This window comes from Ochotona curzoniae, unplaced genomic scaffold (assembly GCF_017591425.1).
Source record: "Ochotona curzoniae isolate NIBS_2020 unplaced genomic scaffold, NIBS_Ocur_1.0 contig_50, whole genome shotgun sequence".
NCBI lineage: Eukaryota > Metazoa > Chordata > Mammalia > Lagomorpha > Ochotonidae > Ochotona > Ochotona curzoniae.
Window position 1 is genome coordinate 5,913,768 of NW_024466446.1, and position 21,624 is coordinate 5,935,391.

General features: G+C 48.1%; 1 protein-coding gene across 1 annotated transcript; it reads left to right on the top strand.

The window, feature by feature from the left end:
• Window positions 1–597: 597 nt before the first annotated feature.
• FBP1 (fructose-bisphosphatase 1) lies at window positions 598–21,057 on the top strand. Its single transcript, XM_040988873.1, has 7 exons — window positions 598–899; window positions 8,102–8,264; window positions 11,207–11,299; window positions 13,882–14,022; window positions 18,089–18,226; window positions 18,967–19,086; window positions 20,600–21,057. The coding sequence occupies exons 1-7, from the start codon at window positions 730–732 to the stop codon at window positions 20,789–20,791; spliced, it is 1,017 nt and encodes a 338-aa protein (XP_040844807.1). The 5' UTR covers window positions 598–729; the 3' UTR covers window positions 20,792–21,057.
• Window positions 21,058–21,624: the final 567 nt, after the last annotated feature.

The window sequence follows — 21,624 nt, forward strand, 5'->3', positions numbered from 1 at the left end:
TATGGAGGAAACCTCACAGAGCATCTATCTTCGTTTTTCAGTGTTATCACCTCTTTTTTAAAAAAAAGTTATTGATTTATTTGAAAAGCACAGAAAATTACATCTGTTAGTTATGGGCTCTGTCTCCAGCCCATAACAAGTGTGGCACAGAGCAGGTGCACAGTAACTGCTGTCCCGGATTGGGTGTTTAAAGGCACAATGTGGGCTGCGGAGCCTTCTAGCTTCCTACCCAAAACAGGGTGGATAAGAGGCGCGGGATGGCCAAGGGGGGAATGAGGGCGAGAGCAGCGGCGATGGGGGAGGGCACCAGAGCCGAAATCAGGCTGTGCAACAAGTGACTTCACCCTTACAAACTTTCATTTCTTGTTTCTTGGAGGGTTGGGATACAGACATAATCGCCCGCTTGGCAGCTTCGGCCCGGGGACAGAAGGGAATTCCCGCTCCACAATGTTGTCCTCGGCGAGGTGGAGACGCAGAGCGGGGGTGGAATACGGGAGGGCACAGGAAGACCTGGGCAGGTGCGGGAGGAGGCGGTGGAGGGCGGAGGCGTTCCCGGGGGCGGGAGGCGGGACCTGGTGCCCAAAGACTTTCCCCGGACGTAACTCGGCGGGGTCCCAGCCTGAGACGCTGCCCGCACTGCGGAGCTGAGCAACCGCTTTCCTGTGCCTGCTTCTGGCTGTGTCTCGCCGCCTGCACCTGCCGTCTAGTGTGCAACAGCCTGGCCTCAGCATGGCGGACCAGACGCCCTTCGACACGAATATCAGCACCCTGACCCGCTTCGTCATGGAGGAGGGCAGGAAGGCCGGTGGCACGGGCGAGATGACCCAGTTGCTTAACTCGCTGTGCACCGCCGTCAAAGCCATCTCCTCCGCTGTGCGCAAGGCGGGCATCGCGCACCTGTGAGTTGGGCCTGGGGTGAGGGCTGTTTCTTCCAGTCTCTCCTATCACCCCGGGGCATCTGGCCTGGCAGCCCAATGTTAGTTAGGACTCAGTGGCCCTCCGCCTGCCAGACGGACACTCTGACATCGGAATCTCTGAGGCTGGTAGCCCTTTACTGGGGGAATCTTGTCCTGTCGCCCCCAAGCGCCTCACTCTCCTTCTCCTTGAGCTTGAAGGGACTTCTTGCAGAATCTGTGCAACAGGTGCACCCCTGTCCACCATCCTGGCACACTTGCCTCATACCCCTGGCTCAGGTGCCTCCCATTCCCTTTCGAACTGGGGTTCCAGGTTTGGTTTCTGATCTGTGAGCTCCCTGACCCCTAAGCCAGTGTTATCTGGAGCTGCGATGATTGTGTGCCAAGAGTTCCGGGAGGCTTCCCATTTCTAGTGGCGGCGGGGGTGGGGGGTGGGAAATGGGTCTTGTGCTGTCCCAGAAATATAGAAGCTGCTCCTCCAGCTTCAAAACTTTCACAGTGTGTGCCTCTTGTCCAATGAGTGAGTGACTTAAAACACTTGATGAGTAGAGCCAATTAGAGCGTATCCTCAACTCCCAGCCAGATGTGCCTGGGTTGCTTGCTAAGACGCACACGTGCTCAGGTACATCTGGCCTGCAGCCTAAGACTCTGAATGTCCCAGAAAGTGTCTTCGAGGTCACAGGGGACTGTAACGGCAGCTGCCTGTGAGCTGCACGACAGCCCTCTGGCTCATCTTGGTGTGCACCGTGTTCCGTGTTGATCCACACTCATCCGCACTAAAGGGATACCTGGCTTTTCAGATTGCCCACTACACCTTCAGAACAGGTGTCACACACATGAACACTCCCCCCAATGAAGTGTGATGCTCACAGCTGACCTGACAAAAGATAATCCTGCTTCTTTGCAGCCAGTCTCATGTTTCTAAAACTCTTCCTGCCCGCCGGTGAGCTGTTAGGGTAGATTCCCCAGAATTCTTAGGAAAGCAGCGTAAAATCACATTTGGTTTTAGACATCAGTCATGGGTGGGCCTTGCCAGCAGAGGGTTAGGGGAAGGGATGATCTGTTAGCTTATCAGCCTTGCCCTTCTTACCGACAGATCTCCAAGGATTCTTTGCATTAGAAAACAGGCTCGGATAAAATCCTACTTCAGATGTGATCGACAATGAGTTTTGCTGACCTCACAGCTTTAATTGTGTGTCCTTAAGGACAAGGAACTTTATAGAAAAAGACATCTACTATTTCTTATATGACAAGCTTTAAAGTATGTCAGTACCTTTCATGATTCCAGAGATTCTGAGTGCAAGGTTGGGCAGTGGGACCTGGACAAAGGATACTAATTTTGATTCCATAAAATGCAAGTCAGTTTTTTTTTAAAGTTATTTTTATTTGAAAAGCAAGTTTAAGGAGAGAAGGAGGGACATACACAGAGAGACCTCTTTTATCTGCTGGTTCAGTTCTCAAATGGCCACAAAAGCTAGAACTGGGCTGATCTGAAGCCAGGAGCCAGGGGCGTCTTCCAGGTTTCCCACATGGGTGCAGGGGCCCAAGGAGTTGGGCAATCTTCTGCTGCTTTCCTGGATCATAAGCAGGGAGCTGTAACTGGAAGTGGGGCAGCCTGGACACATACGGTACCTACATGGAATGTGACACCATAGGTGGAGGATTAACCTGCTATGCCAGGGTACTGGCCTCAAAATGCAAGTGCTTTAATCCAAATAGCTGATAACGTTGGATTTTATTTTCTTAAATACTATTGCTGTTCTACTGTTTTTAATGATTTAGTAAGTTGTAGTCATTGACAACAGTTCGAAGCACTCACAAGGCTGCCCATCCATCTCCTGGGATACTCACTGTCGGTACTTTGCCTATTTCTCTAGACACTTCTTCATATACATTTATCCAGGAACAAATATTTGTACACAATATTTTGTACACAACCAACAAAATGGGATCAGACCCAGGATGCTTTTCTGTGGCTTGTTTTATCACTCAGTGCTATGTGAAAAAAAAAAGATATAATATTGGGATACATCCATCTCCCTCCTTTGTAACTGTTGCCTGCTATTCCACTGTACTCATGTAAGTTACTGGTTGAACTCTTCCCTCCCTTATGGCCTGTTACAGAATGGTGTGTCATTGGCTTTTGTGGTTACTTTGGTTGTGTTGATGGACCTCTGAATCCTGTGTTTTTTTTAAAGATTTATTTTTATTATTTTTTTATTGGAAAGGCAGATATTCAGAGAGGAGAGACAGAGAGGAAGATCTTTTGTCCGATGATTCACTCCCCAAGTGAGCGCAACGGCTGATACTATGCCGATACGAAGCCAGGAGCCTCTTCTGGGTCTCCCACGCGGGTGCAGGGTCCCAAAGCTTTGGGCCGTCCTCGACTGCTTTCCCAGGCCACAGGCAGGGAGCTGGAGGGGAAGCGGGGCTGCCGGGATAGAACCAGCGCCCATATGGGATCCCAGGCGTGCAAGGCGAGGACCTTAACCACTTGCGCCACTGCGCCGGGCCCCTCTGAATCCTTTTGTGGGAAAATTAGAGCTTGGCTGTTCTTGGTTTGACAAGTAGGCAGGCAGGCAGCAGGAAGATAAAGTCTCAAGCCAGACCTCCAGGAACATTTGTTATAGGCCCTGATATCTGTATTCTATAGGGAAGATAAGACATAGCAAAAGAGACTGTGAGTGCTCAAGGCCAGGAGGTGGCTGTGGGGAGGTCATCTCACCATCAGGGAAATAGTGGACAGCCTTGCTCTAGTTCACTCTCTCCTAAAAGTTGCTATTGTCATCACATTCACAGGCCCGCATGTCATCATCCATTCACTGGTCATGAACTCTTTCCATTCTAAATGGAGGCAGGCTGAGCATTGGCCTTCTCCAGTCCATTCCTGGTCCAGATGATGATCTTGAGACCCAAGGACAATGAGGTGACTTCTCCTATAGCCCAAGTTTCTGGGTCTTCAGTTTCAGGCTTTCCCCTCTTATACACACACATTTCTTCTTCTTTTTAAAGAAATCAATGGAAACTCATCAGATATCATCCACCAAGTGTATGTTTAGTGAATATTAAGAATTACATCCCAAGGAGCTATGGGCACGCCACAAACGTGCCCTGGAAATCTCTGTGTGCCCCTTCATCCACCCTACCCTTAGCCGAAAAGGCCACAGCGATATCATGGAAACGGTGAATGGTCAGATAGCTGAATTGCTGAATCGATGGTTCAAGTGCCAAGCTCAAGGGTAGCCCCACCTCTTGGCTTTCATTCCTCAGAGAGAAGTGGTTCTGCAGTGACTGACACTCTTTGGCTGCAGGGATATGAAGTGGACTTCCCGAGACACACATTTCCAAGTCCCCAGCTGAAGAATCCACACTTCCCATTCAGTTTCATGAGATGACATGGTGCATAAACAGCATACAAACTTTTAAATGGGATTGAGAAATGAGGATAGCACATAGCTTACTCTATAGGGAAAATAAGACACACGGAAGGTTAGTTATCAAATACAACAGAAGTTCTGAAAGGTACTTTGGCGTGATGCCAGACATATGAGTCAGATGCAAAGAATCGTGGGCATCCTAACAGGTAGGCATTTGTGATAGACTGTTAGGGGTCAGGGCTGTCACTGTAGAGTGGTTCAGATCAAGTGGTCATGTGAGGAGAGGTCTCAGGCTGAGAAAAGTGTTTCAGGAAAAGTTGTACATTGAGTTTGTTCAAGACATGGAAGACATGTTACGGGTATGAAACTGCAGGGTGCATTGAGAGGGCATCCAAAGATGAAGCTTCTTGCACCATGCTTTTGTGCAATGGCATGATCACATGTTAATATAGGGAAGGAATAACTACAGACAGAGTTGGTAGAGGAAAAACTGGACATGGGCAAAAGCAGGAGCAAAGGGCAAAGGTAAGCAGCAGTCCAGGAGGGCGGTGGGAGGAAACGCTGGGAGAAGTCAGAGTGAGGGCTGGATGAGAAGGGCAGCCAGCAAGGGTCTCAGAGAGCTGGGCAGCTGAGAACAGGGCTGCATCTAACATAGCTGTCAAAGAAAACAAAGCAACCATCCCTCCCCAAACCAGAATCCCAAGGAGGAGCTGCTATTTCACTGCTGGGCAGGCATGAGAAAATGTCCACAATCATGTGGACACATTACACTTGAGGCGCCAGGGGCTGTACTCATGTGGCTTCTGAGCATGAGGCACAGACTAAATAATTAGCCATTGGATCATGGCATGTTTGGCTCAAGGCAAAGAGGAAGGCAAAGAGAAAACTTGGGACCTGAATGACCATAGTAAGGATATGCGGGGAATAAAAACACATCTTGGAAAGGGATGGAGCTTGACCCAAATTCTTGGCTCTGTCATTGAATTTTTGTAAAACTTGACGGAGGCAATACAACCAGGATCCTAGAGCCTCAGTTTGCCCACTTACAAGATGAGGATAGGGGTTGGTGCAACGACTCACTTGCCTAGTCTTGTCTGCAAGCACCAGGATCCCATATGGATGCTGGTTTACGTCTCAGCTGCTCCACTTCCCATCCAGCTCCTTGTTTATGGCCTAGGAAAGCAACAGCAGAAGGACCAGTAGAGGTTCCTGGTTTCTGACCTGGGATTGGATTGACTCATCTTCAATGTTGTAGCCATCTGGGGAGTGAATCGGCCAATGGGACATCTGTTTCTAGGTCTACTTATCTCTGTAAAGATCTGCTTTTTCAAAAATCATCATCATCATCATGAAAAGATGAAGACAATTGGCTTTTCAACCTGGGAACATTCAGAATGAGGCGAGCTTTCTAATTGGGCAGTATCACTCTTGATTTTCCTTCTTTCCTTCTTCCTTTATTCCATTCTGCTTCTCCTCCTTCTTCTTTCTGTAAACTCTTAGATCTCTATTTTCCCTTTCATTCTTCAGCAGCAGCACACTTGCTTACCAGCACTGCATATGTTCCAGACTAGAAATCCCACGTAAATGCCAGGCTGCACCTCCAGCTGGGTTACAGGAACATCCTTGCATCAAGTTCACATTGTGTCCACAAAAGTTACTTTTCTACAGGGGATCCTCTGCAGCTTTGATCTCGGAATGGCAGCTCAGCAAGTACCTGTTTAGACTTATGTTCAAATGCACAGGGCTTATGATATTAAAGTTTGGACATTTTATCTGATTTATTTTTGAATTGTCTTCCCCCACGGGACCAGAGAGTGAATTATAACTTTCATTTTTATGGAAGCAGAGTAGCAACCATGCGGGGTGCCATCTGCCCATGTCCAGCCCACGTGAACACAAGCCCGGGTTGCGTCTGTGACCTTTGGAATCACTCTGATTGGTGCCTCTTGAACACAAGGGTTAGTTTCTGCACTAACTCTTGGCTGTTCCTGGTGGGTGGGTAGTTGGACATTTACTGCCACAGAATCAATCAGTAACAAACAAGTTGGTGTTACCTTTGACTTTGATGATAAGGGTGGCATGCTAGTCCAGCTCCCTTCTCCCTGAGTCTGATGTTCTAGAAATCAGCTTGGATGTGTTGTATGCTGTCCCCAAGCGGCTGCTTATTTTCCATCAGGCTGGCATCAAAAGGAAATGGTCCCAAGTCAATTAAACTTTCTCTCTCTCTCTTCTCTCTCTCTCTCTCTCTCTCTCTCTCAAAGGTCTGTTTATTTTTTATTGCAAAAGCAGATTTACAGAGAGATGGGAAATAGAGAAAGAAAGAAGGATTTTCTCCATCTGCTGGTTCACTCCCCAGATGGCTGCAATGGCTGGAGCTGAACTGGCCCAAAGCCAGGAGCCTGAAGCTTCTTTCTAGTCTCCCCATGGGTGACAGGGGTCCGAGGACTTCAACCATCTTCTGCTGCCTTCCCCAGCAACAGTTGTGTCCCCACATCATCAGGAGTTGGGTCAGAAGTGGAGTAGCTGGTATTCAAATCAGCGCTAATATGTGATGTGGGCATTGCAAGTGGGAGGTTAGCCTGCTGCACCATGGTGCCAGCCCCATGGAAGCCTTGCTTTCAACTGAAACAGATCTGTGTGTTAAGTACAATGTGCTTCATGGCTGTGAGATGGCTTATTCCATTGGGGAAACTATATGTACTCTTGAAAAGCAATGCTCACATGTAATCCACAGTTCAAAAGCCTTCGAAATATTGGTCAAATGAACCTGTGCTTTAAGGAACTCTCTATCCTATCTCTAAAATGATGTACAGCTTTTTACAAATTCTCAGAAAGATCTTCCAGTGGAACAAAAGAGATATTATAGATAGCATCTCAAGTTCCATGTTGCTCCCCCAACTCCAGAAGGAGATCTTTCGCATCTCTGGGAGACTTAGCTGGGGAGAGTGAAGTTGGGCTGCAGGGCCAATTCATGTGAATACAACTGAAGGCATGCCAAGTGAAATAAGATCTCCAGAGATTTTGTCAAATGCAAACTCAGCACACGTCTGTGGAGATCTGTAAGGAACAGTGATGCCTACCCTTGGAGATGGGGTGGGATGCTGCCACAAGCCCGGTGCATCACACGTATGATCCATCTTAGCACCTGGCTAGAATCAGCCCATCCATTAGGAGGAACACCATGGGGAATAATGAAAAAAGACGAAGGGTGGGCGCTCAACACAGCTGTGAAGATGCCACTTGACGACAGCAGTCTCTTTCAGAGTGCCTGGGTTCAAGTACTGGCCCTGCACTCACCTCCAGCTTCCTGCAAATGCACACCTGGGAGGCAGCAAAGAAGGTCCAATCCCCCGCATGGGAGGCTCATATTGAGTTCTCAGTTGGGCCCAGCTGTGGTGGGCATTTAGAAAGTGAAACAGCATATGGGCTGTCTCCACCAGTCACTGTTTCTGGTCTCATGTTTGAATAGATAAATCATTTTTAGAAATACTGACATGTGGTTGCATAGTAAGCTAAGCCTCTATATATGGTGTCAGTAACCCATATGAGTGGCTAATTCAAGTCCCCACTTATGGCCTGGATGAGTGGTGGAAGATGGTTCAAGGCCTTGGCTCCCTGCACCCAACGTGGGAGACCTAGAAGCTTCTGTCTGGCTCCTGGCTTCGGATTGGCCATTGCAGGTGTTTGGGGAATGACCAGTTGGAACATCTCTTCTCTTCTCTTCTTCTCTCCTCGCCGCTTTATAAATCTAGCTATCAAATACGGATAAGTAAATCACGGCTCACCTTTTGTGGCTCTGCTTGCCCCTAGCTACGGCATTGCTGGCTCTACCAACGTGACCGGGGACCAGGTGAAGAAGCTGGACGTCCTCTCCAATGACCTGGTGATGAACATGCTCAAGTCATCCTTCGCCACTTGTGTCCTTGTGTCTGAAGAGGATAAGAACGCCATCATCGTGGAGCCGGAGAAGAGGGTAGGTGAGAGCAGCCATGTGTGAGGTCTCCATGGAACCATTTTCTTTTCCTTCCCAGTAGTGTGCATGCAGTTGCTTGCTTAGCCAAGCTGACGTCTAGGGATCTTGTCGAATCCCTCCTGCTCACTCCCGTACCTCAGCTGTTTGCTCCCCTTGCCACTGTCCATGTGGCCCACCGTGGTTTGTACCCTTGTCATCTCTCCAACTTCTAATTTTCAGAAGTTCCTGATCAAAGTTCTTCCAAGTCTGGCTTCTGCTGACCACCTCATTGGCTGATTCTCTGCCCACCAAGTCCCCACTTTCACACCTGCCTGATCCTGCTGCCTGGCTAACCTGCCCACAGTTCTCATCACTGCCTCCTGAGAGGGAGGCTGTTGGACTCCCTGATGGTCTGCTGGATTCTGGAAGACAGAGGATAATCCCTTCTGTATCCCAGGGTCTGTCACAACAATTGGCACCATGGAGGGATAGGAGGTCTATGGCAAATGGTTGTAGAAGGGAGCTGGCGTGGTGCCATAGTTAGTAAGGCTGATACATGGGGTGCCAGTATCCTGTATGGAATCCAGGCTGCTCCACTTCCAGTCCAGCACCCTGCTAATGTGCCTGAGGAAGCAGTAGAGGATGGCCCAAGTGTCTGGGTCCCTGCTCCCCATGTGAGAGACACAGGTAATGCTCCTGGGTCTAGCTTTGGGCTGGCCCCTCACTGAGCAGTACGGCCATCTAGAGAATAAGCCAGTGAAATAAAATCTCTCCCTCTCTTCCTCTCTCTCTCTCTCTTTCTCTCTCTCTGCCCCCTCCGTAACTCTCTCTCTCTCTCTCTGTGTCTCCCTGTGACTCAGAATTTCAAACAAACAAATCTTTTAAAGAAATGATTGCAGAGACAGATTGTCAAATGGAAGAGCATATCCAGGTTTTATGCAACACCAATTGTAATGAAAAAATTCTTTGAGATTAGAAGTGTGGTTATATGGATTCATTATAGAACCGGGTGAATTGCGAGCATGAGGAATAGAATCAGAAAAAACATAAGATGGGAAGCACATGGGATTAACTTATTTTGTGTCAGTCCTGAAACAGTTCTGCAAGCCTGACTACGTGTTCACGCAGCCCCTTGCTGGGCCTTCCAAAGCCTTGGACAGTAGCCAGTGTGTGGACTGAGTTTGCTGTTGGATGAGTCTCTGTTGTCCCAGTTTCCTCCTGTGTCCACACAGGTGTTTTTTTGAAGAGCAAACAGTCAGCAAATCATCTGAATTTGGCAGAGAACATTGAAAACTACATCTCAAAGAAAGAAATTCCTGTTCTAAACTGGTTCTCAGTTCCCTGCCCCACCCCAACAGAAAATATCACAGAATACTCTCACATTACTAATGTAGTCGAATCTTAAAACACTTTTGTTAGAAAGCGAGTGTTTCTGCTGGCTCATTGCCCAGATGCCTGCGGTGGCTCAGGCTGGGCTGGGCAGGAGCCAGCAACCAGGAACTCAACCCAGGTCTCCTGCATGACTGGCGGGGCCTGATTGCTTGAGGCATCTCCTGGTCTCCTCTGCTTTGCATTGCCAAGGAGCTGGAGTCAGGAGCCAGAGGCAGGAATGGAACCCAGGTACCCTAAGTTAGGATGAAGGCATTTAGCCTCTGGACTAAATGTCTGCTCCCCACGCTTGTTTTAGATTACTGACCCGACGACATGTTTCAGCTCCGGCATACAAGGACATACCACTCACGAGCCTGTTGTTGCCATAGCAGTGGATTATTGCCCTTGCTAATTAAATCCTGGAATGAGACATTTCTTACAGATCTGACTTCTAGGAAAGCCTTCATCCAGAGAACCGTTGTGTTACTTTCCCCTTAAAAAAAAAAATGCAGTGAAATCAGTGACTCATCTTATTTCCCCTTTTCTTTGGCTGCCAGGACTCTCAAGCCAAAATTATGATTCAAGTATATCAACAAAATAGAAAATTACGATTCATTTATCTATAACCCAGGATGTTCATCTGCATCTCTATTCTCACAGCTCGTTTCTCTTCCCAATCATCTTTTGGTACCTATGTATGTGTATAAATGAGAGTAGTTCAAGAAATTAGCGGAAAATAAAATTAAAAAGCAGGTTTATTTGATCCAAAAATTTTCTGAGATCCATGTATATGAGGGACATTTTAAAAATTCATGAAAATGTACATTATGGTAAAATTATTATGGATTTCCATTTTTTTGGTGTTAAAATAAACTTATCTGTTAATCCCATTGTCCACAATTCTTTAAACTATTCTTATCTGGATATTTCTGTATCCATCTCATCTTGTATGCTACTTTGTATCTTTCACTAAAGAGTATAAATTAATGAGACACACATTTCTTGAACTTTCCTTCACATTTCCATTCTTACCACTGTGTCTACTCTCTTGTTACATTGTAACGGGCAGGGGAGGGTCTTAAAAATTCATGGAAAATGCACATTTGAAAAAAATTATGCATGGATTTCAAAATTTTTGTACCCAAATTAATTCATTCTATTTTTTTTAAAAAATAAAAGAGGTATTTGCTTGTTTGAAAGGCAGAATAGACAGAGAGAGAGAAGGGGTTGAGGGGAGAGAACTTTCATCCTCAGGTTCACTCCCCAAGTGGCCAGCAGCAACCACGCTGGACCAGGCTGAAGCCAGGAGTCAGGAGCTCCAAATTTCTCTTGTGGGTGGAAGGGACCCAGGTGCTTGGATTGTCATCCGTGGCTTTGTCAGGTGCATTAGCAGCGAGCTGGATTGGGACTCTGATACGGAACGTGGCTGTCTCAAGGCGCACCTTTACGGACTCCCCCACAGCACTCACTCCTTTTAAATCCACTTCCCAGGCATTTTTTTTTTTGAAGCATCCTTGTCTACAAGGAACCTAGTGTGTATGTTCACGGTTGCCGCGGCGTTTTAAAGCTGAGCTTCTTTTTTCTTTGCTCAGGGTAAATACGTGGTCTGCTTTGATCCCCTGGATGGATCATCCAACATTGATTGCCTTGTATCGATTGGAACCATCTTCGGCATCTACAGGAAGGTAAAATGCTCTACAGCAGGTGTTTGGGGAATCAGAAGAAATGTAAAGATTTAGCCTCTGGTCCCGAGTCACTCCAATGAAGCACCCCGGACAGAGGAGGGACCTTCAAAATGTTCCTGGAAAAGATGTATTGTGAAAGCGCCATCTATGAATTTCAACATTTGTTTTTAACCCAGATAAGTTTCTCTTGAGTTACATTAACCACACACATTTTGAAATACCCCCTTCTGCATCATGAAACCATGAAGCTTGAGTAGATTTGTACTTGATGTCCTGACTGTAAAGATTTGAAAGGCAGAGAGAAAGAGAGATCTATTATCTGTTTATTATTCCATGTTAGGAAGCCTATGGGTAACCATGTAATAATGGCATTCCTGGAAAAATTCATTTACTTTTGTGCCTTTGCCAGGTTGACTAGCTATTGATCACATGGATCCCTGGGCTCTCTCCTTGGTGGAGAACTGGCTGCTGGGGGCCTGGAGTGGGGAGAAGCAATAGAAGCAAGAAGCTAGTCATTATCAGACTAACAGGACAGGTTGCCCTATTGAGAAAGAAAGTTCATTAGTTATATTTGGAGTCAGGAAAAACAGAACGTTGAGCCTGTGTTCAGTCAAGCTTAGTGGTACTGCATTATGTGGCGGATACAAGACAAGCTACGTCCATGAACTCAACTCCACCCATTAACCAACAGAACACCAGGATGGGGGGGGGGGTCAGGAGAGGTTTGTTTTTTTTGTGCATTTTCTTTCACAAACAGTTCTGAAATGTTATGAGTCACCTGTGAATCATGGCCAAAATGCAGATTCCCAAGGCCCACGGCAGAAGGTCTGACTTGGTAAGCTCAGGCCGCAGCCCTGGCACGTGCATTTGAAATAGGGGTTCCAGTGCAGACGTCTTGGGTGTTATAGGAAGAAGTGACCCAGAGGTCACTGGATGACTTTGCTGTGCAGCTTCGTGACATAGCTGTCCCTGCGCTCTGCGGCCGTAGTCTCTGATGATGGAAGGGGTAATGGAACCCAGAGTGAATGCCATCCTCTGGATAAACTCAAGCAGAGCGTTTGAGCTAAAGGATTTGTCGGGGCTGTGTCCCAGCCGGCATTCAGAAAGGATCAGTAAGTGCTGCCTGACTCGGGTTCCTCTCCCTAAGGAGCTCCTGTCCCTTAGTCAGACATGATGAAGAGGGCCGTGCTTTTAATGAAAAAGAAAAACAAAAAAAACAGATTTGAGTGCAAATCAAGTTCTGAGTAGGTATGGTTGGAACTCTTTTTGGTTGAGAGCCTGTATGTATAGATGCACTTTGTCATCTAAAATAGATTCATTTTTTTAATGGACATATAATATTGTACATTCATACCTGTAAATGCTGTATAATGTAGAAGGCAGGGTAAGCACACATCTCCCAAAATCCTCTCTAGCATTTAATTGTGATGTTACATTACATTGCATTCTAAATGTAATGATGTTTAAAAGGCAGAGTAAGATTGAGAATGCGTACAAGTGTGTGTGTGTGTGGGGAGGGAAGGTGTGTGTGTGTGAGAGAGAGAGAGAGAGAGAGAGAGAACTCCTCCATCTGCTGGCTCACTTTTCAAATGCCTGCAGCAGCTGGGACAGGGCCAGACCCCTGACAGGAAACAGGAGCTCCATCTGTCTCCCCCATGGGTGGCAGGGACCCTGTCTCTTGAGGGTGTATTCTTGCAGGAAACTGCAACAGAGAATGGGGCTGGGGCAGAAACTTGGGCACTTTTAGGTGGGGTACAGCTGTTACAAGCACTATCCTAACTACTGTGCCCAGTGCTGGCCCCATCTCCTGGCTTTTTTGAGATATACAATACAGTATCGTTATCTTTACTCACCCAACTGAGGTTATTCCTCTCAATTGCAATCTTACCTTCCTTCTTCCTCTGCTCTTCCTGGTCACCGGGGGACCACACCACTCCTTCACTCTCAACTTCGATGAGACCAACCTGAAGTGTGTTTTGTTCTGTGGGTCATGGTCAAGAAATTAGACAAGAGTCACATGTGCTGTATTTCTGAGAATTTCTTTGAAATGGGAACAATACAGCCTCGCTGCCCCACGGGGGATGCACTGCCATTGGCAAGAACTCACGGCATTGATTTCCTCCCCTGCCCTGCAGCCCAACGTTAATTTGTTTAAATGAAGATGGACTAGGCAGGTTAAAGTCATTGAGACACGCAACAAGATTAGATTAGTGGGGACTGGCAAGAAGGCTTCTCTCTTTTTTTGGAAATGGTAGTGGAGAGACGGGGGACTATCAAATTAGAAAAGATGGGAAGAAGACCTTGATTGGACGGAAGGATCCAGATGCAGGAAATCTGGGGTCTGGTGGGAAGGCTGCCAGGATAATGGAATCAGAGCGGTGCAGACGCATTGGAGGGATGCTGCTGGGAAGGTGCTCTGTCTTACTAACATACCCCTGACAGCGCATGATGCTACTGGTTGAATGGGGAGGAAGAACTATCAAGTCAGCACAACCCAAGCCAAACTCAGTGTATACTATACCCCACTCACCCAATCCAACCCAGCTTAACCATGCTTTGCTTCCTTTTCTCTCTTGTTCCAGAAATCCACTGGTGAGCCTTCTGCAGAGGATGCTCTGCAACCAGGACGGAACCTAGTGGCGGCTGGCTATGCACTCTATGGCAGCGCCACCATGTTGGTCCTTGCCATGGAGAGTGGTGTCAACTGCTTCATGCTGGACCCGGTGAGAGGCTGCACGGAGGCTGGGTGCTTGGCAGGTGGCTTTGAGTGTGTGTGTGTGTGTGTGTGTGTGTGTGTGTGTGTGTGTGTGTGAGGGGCAGGAGGAGAGGGAGGGGGAAGTGAAGCATCTGGAGGGTCAGAGATGAATGGTGATGTAGGGCAAAGGAGAAGGGAGATGACAGGCCATGTGTCTGTCCTGAGAGATGGTGGAGGGGAGAAGCGACAGAGGCGACGGTTGTCTGGAGCAGAATAGGAAGTCTTGGCTCCTAGATAAAATTTTTTTTGAAAGGATGTATTTATTTGATAGGCAAAATAACAGAAAGAGAGAGAGAAAGAGAGAAATCTTCCAACTGCTGGTTCACGCCCCAAAAGGCCACAGAAGCCAGGGCTGGGCCAGGCTGACTCAGGAGCCAGAAACTCCATTTGAGTCTCCTACAAGGGCAGCAAAAACAAAAAACAAAAACAGAACAAAACAGCTGGTATTTGGGCCACCTTCCACTGCATTAACAAGAAGTTAGATAAGAAGAATTCTTTTTCTAAAGATTTATTTTTATTATTTTTTTATTGGAAAGGCGGATATACAGAGAGGAAAGACAGAGAGGAAGATCTTCCGTCTGATGATTCACTCCCCAAGTGAGCGCAACGGCTGATACTATGCCAATCCAAAGCCAGGAGCCTCTTCAGCGTCTCCCACGCGGGTGCAGGGTCCCAAAGCTTTGGGCTGTCCTCGACTGCTTTCCTGGGCCACAGGCAGGGAGCTGGAAGGGAAGTGGGGCTGTCGGGATAGAACCGGCACCCATATGGGATCCTGGGCGTGCAAGGCGAGGACCTTAACCACTTGCGCCACCGCGCCGGGACCGAGATAAGAAGAATTCTTTACAACAACTGCTACTTAGATGATTCAGATGCCTAGTGAGTCCAAGCAGATTGCAGGCGTGTGCTGGGGCAGGGCAGGCCAGGGAGACTGTTGTGGACTAGGTGAAAGTGAGAAATTCAGCAAATGCCACCACTTGTATTAGAAATAGAGGTCCAGTCTGGAAGGCTTCTGCTGATTCCAGAAACACTGCATTTTAAAAAATGTGATGTTTCTAGATGTGTGAAAGATCGCACTAGCTACTAAGACACATTTCTGGGGACTGGGGGTGGTCTGGTTGCCACCCCGACTTACCCAGCCATTCCTGGCCTTTCTGCCTCACTTGCCAACAGTAGGCTTTCCTGGGGTTCATGGGTGTCCCAGTTGCTGAAGCGGCTGCCATTGTTGTTTCAAACACAGCTCCTCAATGTCTTTGGTGCCGTGTGCACCCACAGAAACATCCAGGTGATCCTCATGGTCCTGTTAAAGCTCTGATATCGCCAAGGAAATGACAATACATCAGGGAATAATTTAATCAACTTTACAGAACAGATGTGCCTTGCTAAGAGGAACCCGTGGGGCCATGAACCGTGTTCCTGAGCAGGCATACTTAGCCGGTCGTTTATTCCTCCTGACCACAAATTCGAGTTATTGATTTATTTATTCAGTTACATCCTAATTTCAACAGAAGAGTTAGACTGGGAGAGGGATTGATGTGAGTGTGGCTGCTTGGTCTGGCTGTTCAGGCAACCACTTCCTACATTGGAGTCTTAACTTTAAATCCTGGATCCAGCTTCAGCTCCAGCTCCCTACCAACGCACACCCTGGAAGCAGTCGAGGCTCCCTGTCGCCCACGTGGGAGGCCTGAATTGAGCTTTGTGTTTCTGGCGTATGGCCCACCCTGGATTATTTCAGGCATTTGGGTAGTGAGTCAGTTTATGGCAACTCCATCTGTCTTTCTGTTTTTCAAATATTTTTTTAAATGGCGCAATTAAACCTACCATGACAATGAAACTGCTTGGTGCAATTAAAAACTGATTTCAGAAAGTAATCTTCTACTTGTTGTATGTTTGGTTCAGAATCCCAAAGGGGGAAGTAATTGGATTTATAAACTCCTTTTTGATTTTAGATAGATCTATGAGAATACTTTGGAAAGCTCATGGAAAATAAAACTGGCACATTTACGGTACTGCAAAAGCCTTGCACAAGAGAGATCTTTAAATAGGTGTTGGGAAGTATCTTTTATGGAAAAAAAAGTGCTATGCATGGATATCAAAACTTTTTTTGGCATCAAAATAAATTTATCTTTTGAAGATTTATTTTTTATTATTTTTTCATTGGAAAGGCGGATATACAGAGAGAGGAGAGACAGAGAGGAAGATCTTCCGTCCGATGATTCACTCCCCAAGTGAGCGCAACGGGCCGATACTATGCCAATCCAAAGCCAGGAGCCTCTTCCGGGTCTCCCACGCGGGTGCAGGTTCCCAAAGCTTTGGGCTGTCCTCGACTGCTTTCCCAGGCCACAGGCAGGGAGCTGGAAGGGAAGCGGGGCTGCCGGGATTAGAACCGGCGCCCATATGGGATCCCGGGCGTGCAAGGCGAGGACCTTTAACCACTTGCGCCACCGCGCCGGGCCCATAAATTTATCTTTTGATTCCATGGTGCTCTCTGCTGACAAACTCAACACGGGGACAAACAGTGAGTTGAAGTTGGACTTTGACCTTCTTGGAAGCATGGGTGCTCAGTGAGTAAACAAGAGGAGGCTGTGGCAAGGGAAAAGCAGAGTGAAGTTCAGCCCGAGTGCAGGACCTGAGTTGTGAAATTGCCCAAGTGTGTGGGTTTGCTGGTCTGGCCACACACTGACTGATTCCTTCACAGTCTTCTAGTACTTTCTGTGTTACCTCTGAGTCGTTGGATACTTGAGCAAAGCAATGCAGATCTCTTGGTTCCAGATCGCGGCTGCAAGCATCTGTTTGTTGGATAAGCTGTTTGCAGACTGGTGTGGCATCCTCAGCTCGCCCGCTGCCAGGGGGGACTCTGTGCCTCCTCCTGGCTGGAACTTGCAGAAAGCATAGGTTGCTCCTCACTCCAGTGCCACGCTGGAGCCACTGTCACAGCCATCTCCATATTTGCCATCGGCCTTGTACCTCTGTGTCGCTTCGTGGGACACTTCGTTCCTTTTGCACCCTGGCTGCTCAGGAGGGACACAGGCCTGGGAACATGTCTGGGGAGCATGGCTCTTGGCGTTCTGCCTGCAGCACCTGTAGTGGGCCAGGCTCTCTCTACATGTTTCTGTAAGGGCATTAAGTTTTCTTTTCCGACTTCCAAAAGGATGTTCATGTCCCTTTATAGTCAACATCTTTGGAAGTAAAAAAAGGAAAAACAACCCACACACGAGAAAAGAAGAAAAGTTTCTCACCCCTGCACATTCTAGACTCTCCCCTCCCCTTCTGCCTTTCCTGTGCCTTTCTGGTTTCCAAGCTCCCATGCCTGCAGGAGCCAACAGGGGGTGCTGCCCTTCCTCCCAGCTCGCCTCTCCATGTTGGGTGCTCCTTCCCAAGTGGACCGAGCCTCTGTCACCTTCTTGTCACACAGGAACCTGTGACAACCTTTGGTCCAGAGCGATAGGACCTACAGAGCAATAGGACTCTGGGCCCTCAATCCAGACATCCCTGGGGAGAACCTTAACCCCAAAGGGCCAAGGTCAGTGCCAAGGCTATGTGGTAGGAGGTGTTCTCAGGACAGCATACAAAGGGGGACATTTTCAGAGAGATGCAAGCCTATGGTGGCGGGGTCACCTGTCTCCGCTGTTACTCCAAGTCCAGTATGTGTGTATGTGTGTAACTATGGCTTGGAATACTCACTTCCTATTCACTCTTGTTTACACATTACTGCCATCCCTGTTGGCTTCTTTTGGGTTTCACAGATACTATTTGCAAGCCAGGTCAGGGGTCCCCGCCCCTGTCCCCCATGACTCCCTCAGAATCTTTTTGATCCTCTCACCCTATTTCCTTTTCACTTTCTCTTCCCTCATGCCACCCTCAATGAATGAAGAGTTTGGCAGGAATTCCGGTGTCCCTGGGAGAGGTGGGACCACAGGCCACCTGCCGTGTGACCCCCAGCCAAGCCCCAGTCCATGGCAAGACTTGTCTCCACTGCGTGGGGCTGGTGGGCCATGGCTTGTCACACCCCCTTCTGCTCTTCCTTCCTTTCCAAGGCCATCGGCGAGTTCATCTTGGTGGACAAAAACGTGAAGATCAAAAAGAAAGGGAACATCTACAGCCTCAATGAGGGCTACGCCAAGGACTTCGACCCCGCCGTCTCTGAATACGTCCAGAGAAAGAAATTTCCTCCGGTAAGCTAAATGGGGAGGGGTAGGGCTGGTGTAAGGTCAGGCCTGCAGCATCAGGGACAGTTCTGAGGGCAACGGTGTCCCCTGTGCAGAAAAGTGACCCTTGGGATGGAGAAATATTCTGGACCTCCTTGGAGACCCTGGAATTGTGGAAATCTGCTGACTCTTGGCTCTGTCTGTGCTGCGCCCATCATAGTGGATGGGAATTCAAGCCCCGAGGGGTTAAGGTCAAAGTGCTATTTGTGCCTCTGCTACTTCCCCACAGCAGAAGAAAATCAGGATAACAAACTCATCCTGATGATTGAGTTCATGGCCATAAGGCGTTTTACATACCAGGGCCCAGGGTATCCTGTATGTAAAATATGTATGTAAAATACCATACATGGTGTTTCTCCTTCCCAGGCACCTGCCACGAGGTATTTATTCCTCCAACCCCCCATCACAGACAGGGGGGTTATGTCTGTGTGTCTGTGTCATGTCTGTGTCAGGAGTAATAGAGTGCGCCTGGGTGTCTTCCTGTAGGGGCCACAGTGAGAGACGATAAAGAGAAGGAAAAAGCTGAATGGGGAGCTGGCTCTAGTGGCACCACCCAACTTGGCCACGGCTCTCAGCACAGCCCCCGGGGCCCACGTCACGGGTGCCTGCTAAATGACGGTGGGCTCGCAGGCACCAAGGGGAGATAAAGGACTCTGTTTCTTCATTCTTTGCACTGCTGATCATTGTGGTGTAACTTACCCTGGCAGGATAACACGTCCCCGTACGGTGCACGGTACGTGGGCTCCATGGTGGCAGATGTCCACCGCACCCTGGTCTATGGTGGGATCTTCCTGTACCCAGCCAACAAGAAGAGCCCCAATGGAAAGGTAGGCACCTGCTAGGGACAAGGGACTGCCCAGTGGTCAGCCATGGGGACATATGACTGGGGTGGGAAGGAAGGGTTATGGCAGCTGCTGGTTGCTAAGGCTATCTGTGGCCTCTGCTTATGGAGATTCAAGATAAAGCCACGCCCTACCAACAATACAGAAGAAAGGCATCTGAGAGTGCTTCCCATGGCAAAAGAGAATGGATGGTATTCCAGCCACAAAGGCAAACATAAGGGCGTAGGGTGCCCAGTAGGCCTGTGCTTCAGCGTGGGTGACGTCAGACAGTCAGGTCTCATTGCAAGGCAGCCCATCGGAGCCGTATCCAAGCAGAGGCCTCCTCTGCCTTGTGGAGGCAGAGAATAGAAATCACAGAGGGGCTTGCATTTGCTGCTTGGAAAATGATGCCTTTGAGAGAAGGGAAGAATCACTGGGGAGACCAAGGGCCTTCACATAAGCTGTTGTTCCCCTGGCCCCGGGTGCACTGGGCCCAGAGCCCAGGGCACGGGTTGCCATGGTGGTCTGTGCCTCTTGGCATTCCTGTTGTCTTCTACTCAGGGTCCCAGTGTGCCCTGTGCCCCCTTTGCTTTTCCAGTGGACAGATGCCCCCTCCCTCTAAAAAATAATGGGAAGGAAGAAACAGGGCACTATGTGAAAGGCAGTAAGGTCTGAACATTTTCCCAGCTCTGATCAAGGCATGCAGTGTCCGGTTTGCCAAAGGCATCGTTCTTAACTGGAAACACCACTCCTGGCTGTGGTTACTTCTTGAGTGCCCAGCTATTTTGAATAATCTGCTTCCTAGCAATTTTTTTTCCCCCTCCTGTCTCAAAAAATTGCTTCCGCATGCAAATATCAGAGTTCCTCCCTTTTCATTTTGTCAGTGTGTCAAATCCAGCCCCGACACTTACATGGAAACACAGTTAGGAAACACCTGCACCGGGCTGTGTGCTCCATAGACTGCACAAACACGCACATGAGAAAATACATGCCGAGATGTATTAATGTACTGAATCCCCACCCTGAAGCCTTCGGAGGACTGTAAGAGGAATGCGTAGAGAATTGCAAACAATACTATACTGTTTCGAAGAGCCAGTCTGTTTCCCAGATGTCTGAAGCCAGACACTGCCACGGGTTTTTATTTTCATGCTTTTTGAACGGTCCAAGCTCCATCCCAAATACACACAGACTCACTCATTAAGGCCGGTTTCCCGTGCCGTCGGTTCTGCCAAAACGTCATTCCATCCTGAACCCAGGTGGTCTGTCTCACATTCATGGCAGGTCATCTGCTGCTGGCTCCGGCTGATGAATGGCTTCGTGTAAATAAACGTCTTAGAAGCAACCCAAGGTGGGGAGTGAACTTTTGCAATCTGCTAGAGAAGGAGGCAGAGGTGAATCTGTTACCCCGGAAACGCGCAGCAGTCCGGCGCTGTTTTGAACACCCCCCCCCCACCCCCACCCCCCCCTGGCCCCAACGCCTTCTGGGATGAGAACACTAATTTTGGCTCTTGTTTTCCAGCTGCGGCTGCTTTACGAATGCAACCCTATGGCTTTCGTCATGGAGAAGGCAGGCGGAATGGCTACCACGGGCAAGGAAGCTATCCTGGACATCGTGCCCACTGACATTCATCAGAGGGCACCAGTCATCCTGGGGTCCCCAGATGATGTGAAGGAATTCTTGGAGATCTACAAAAAGCATGCAGTCAAATGAAAAGCCCGCACCGCTCTGGGTATGGAGAATTTACCTCTTATCTGGACCTCCTATTTCACGTGGGTGTTGCACCACACTGGCCCAGCTTCATACATTTCTAGACAGCAGGTGGCAAAAAAAAAAAGCATGGATATTTCCACCCACCAATGTTGAGCCATGTCTAGACATTGCCTAATCAAAATACTCTCTTGATAATGCCACTAGTGGAGAAAAGATCTACTTTGAATAGATGGAGGAAAAATAAACATATTATTCATTTAAAAATATATTGCTTTGTCAAATGATGTCGATGGTATATTAAGGGCAGATATCTAGATATTAGAGAGCTTATTTCATGGTCATACCAGTCTTGTACAACCGATGGTATGGACGCTCTATTTATAGAGAATGCGATGGAGGATTGATGGGTGAAAAAATCTGCCCTCCATACAATGAGGGGCAGAGCTGGGGTGGAACTGAGGCAGTCTGGCTGCTGTGGCTAAGTTTCTGTCGGCAGCACTGGCCTCTCATATGGGCACCAGTTCAAGTCCTGGTTGCTCCACTTTTTATCCAGTTCCCTGCTAATGCACTTGGGACAGCAGCAGATAATGGCCAAGTCCTTGGGTCCCTGTACCCTGGTGGGAGATCCAGAAGAAGCTTCAGGCTCTTGGCTTTAGCCTAACCTGGCTCGAGTCATTGTGGCCATTTAGGGAGCAAACCAGTGGATGGAAGATCTCTGTCACTCCTTCTCCATGTAACTCTGCCTTTCAAACAAAAATAGATAAATAAATAAAAACTTAAAGATATGCCCACAATCAAGGGCAAGTGACACATACAAAACAAAGAGACAAGTG

Excerpts from the sequence above, each read along its gene's own strand:
- FBP1 (XM_040988873.1), top strand. The coding sequence starts at position 730 with ATGGCGGACCAGACGCCCTTCGACACGAATATCAGCACCCTGACCCGC. Across the intron at positions 900-8,101 it reads AAGGCGGGCATCGCGCACCT|CTACGGCATTGCTGGCTCTA; the intron begins GTGAGTTGGGCC and ends GCTTGCCCCTAG. Across the intron at positions 19,087-20,599 it reads AGAAGAGCCCCAATGGAAAG|CTGCGGCTGCTTTACGAATG; the intron begins GTAGGCACCTGC and ends CTTGTTTTCCAG.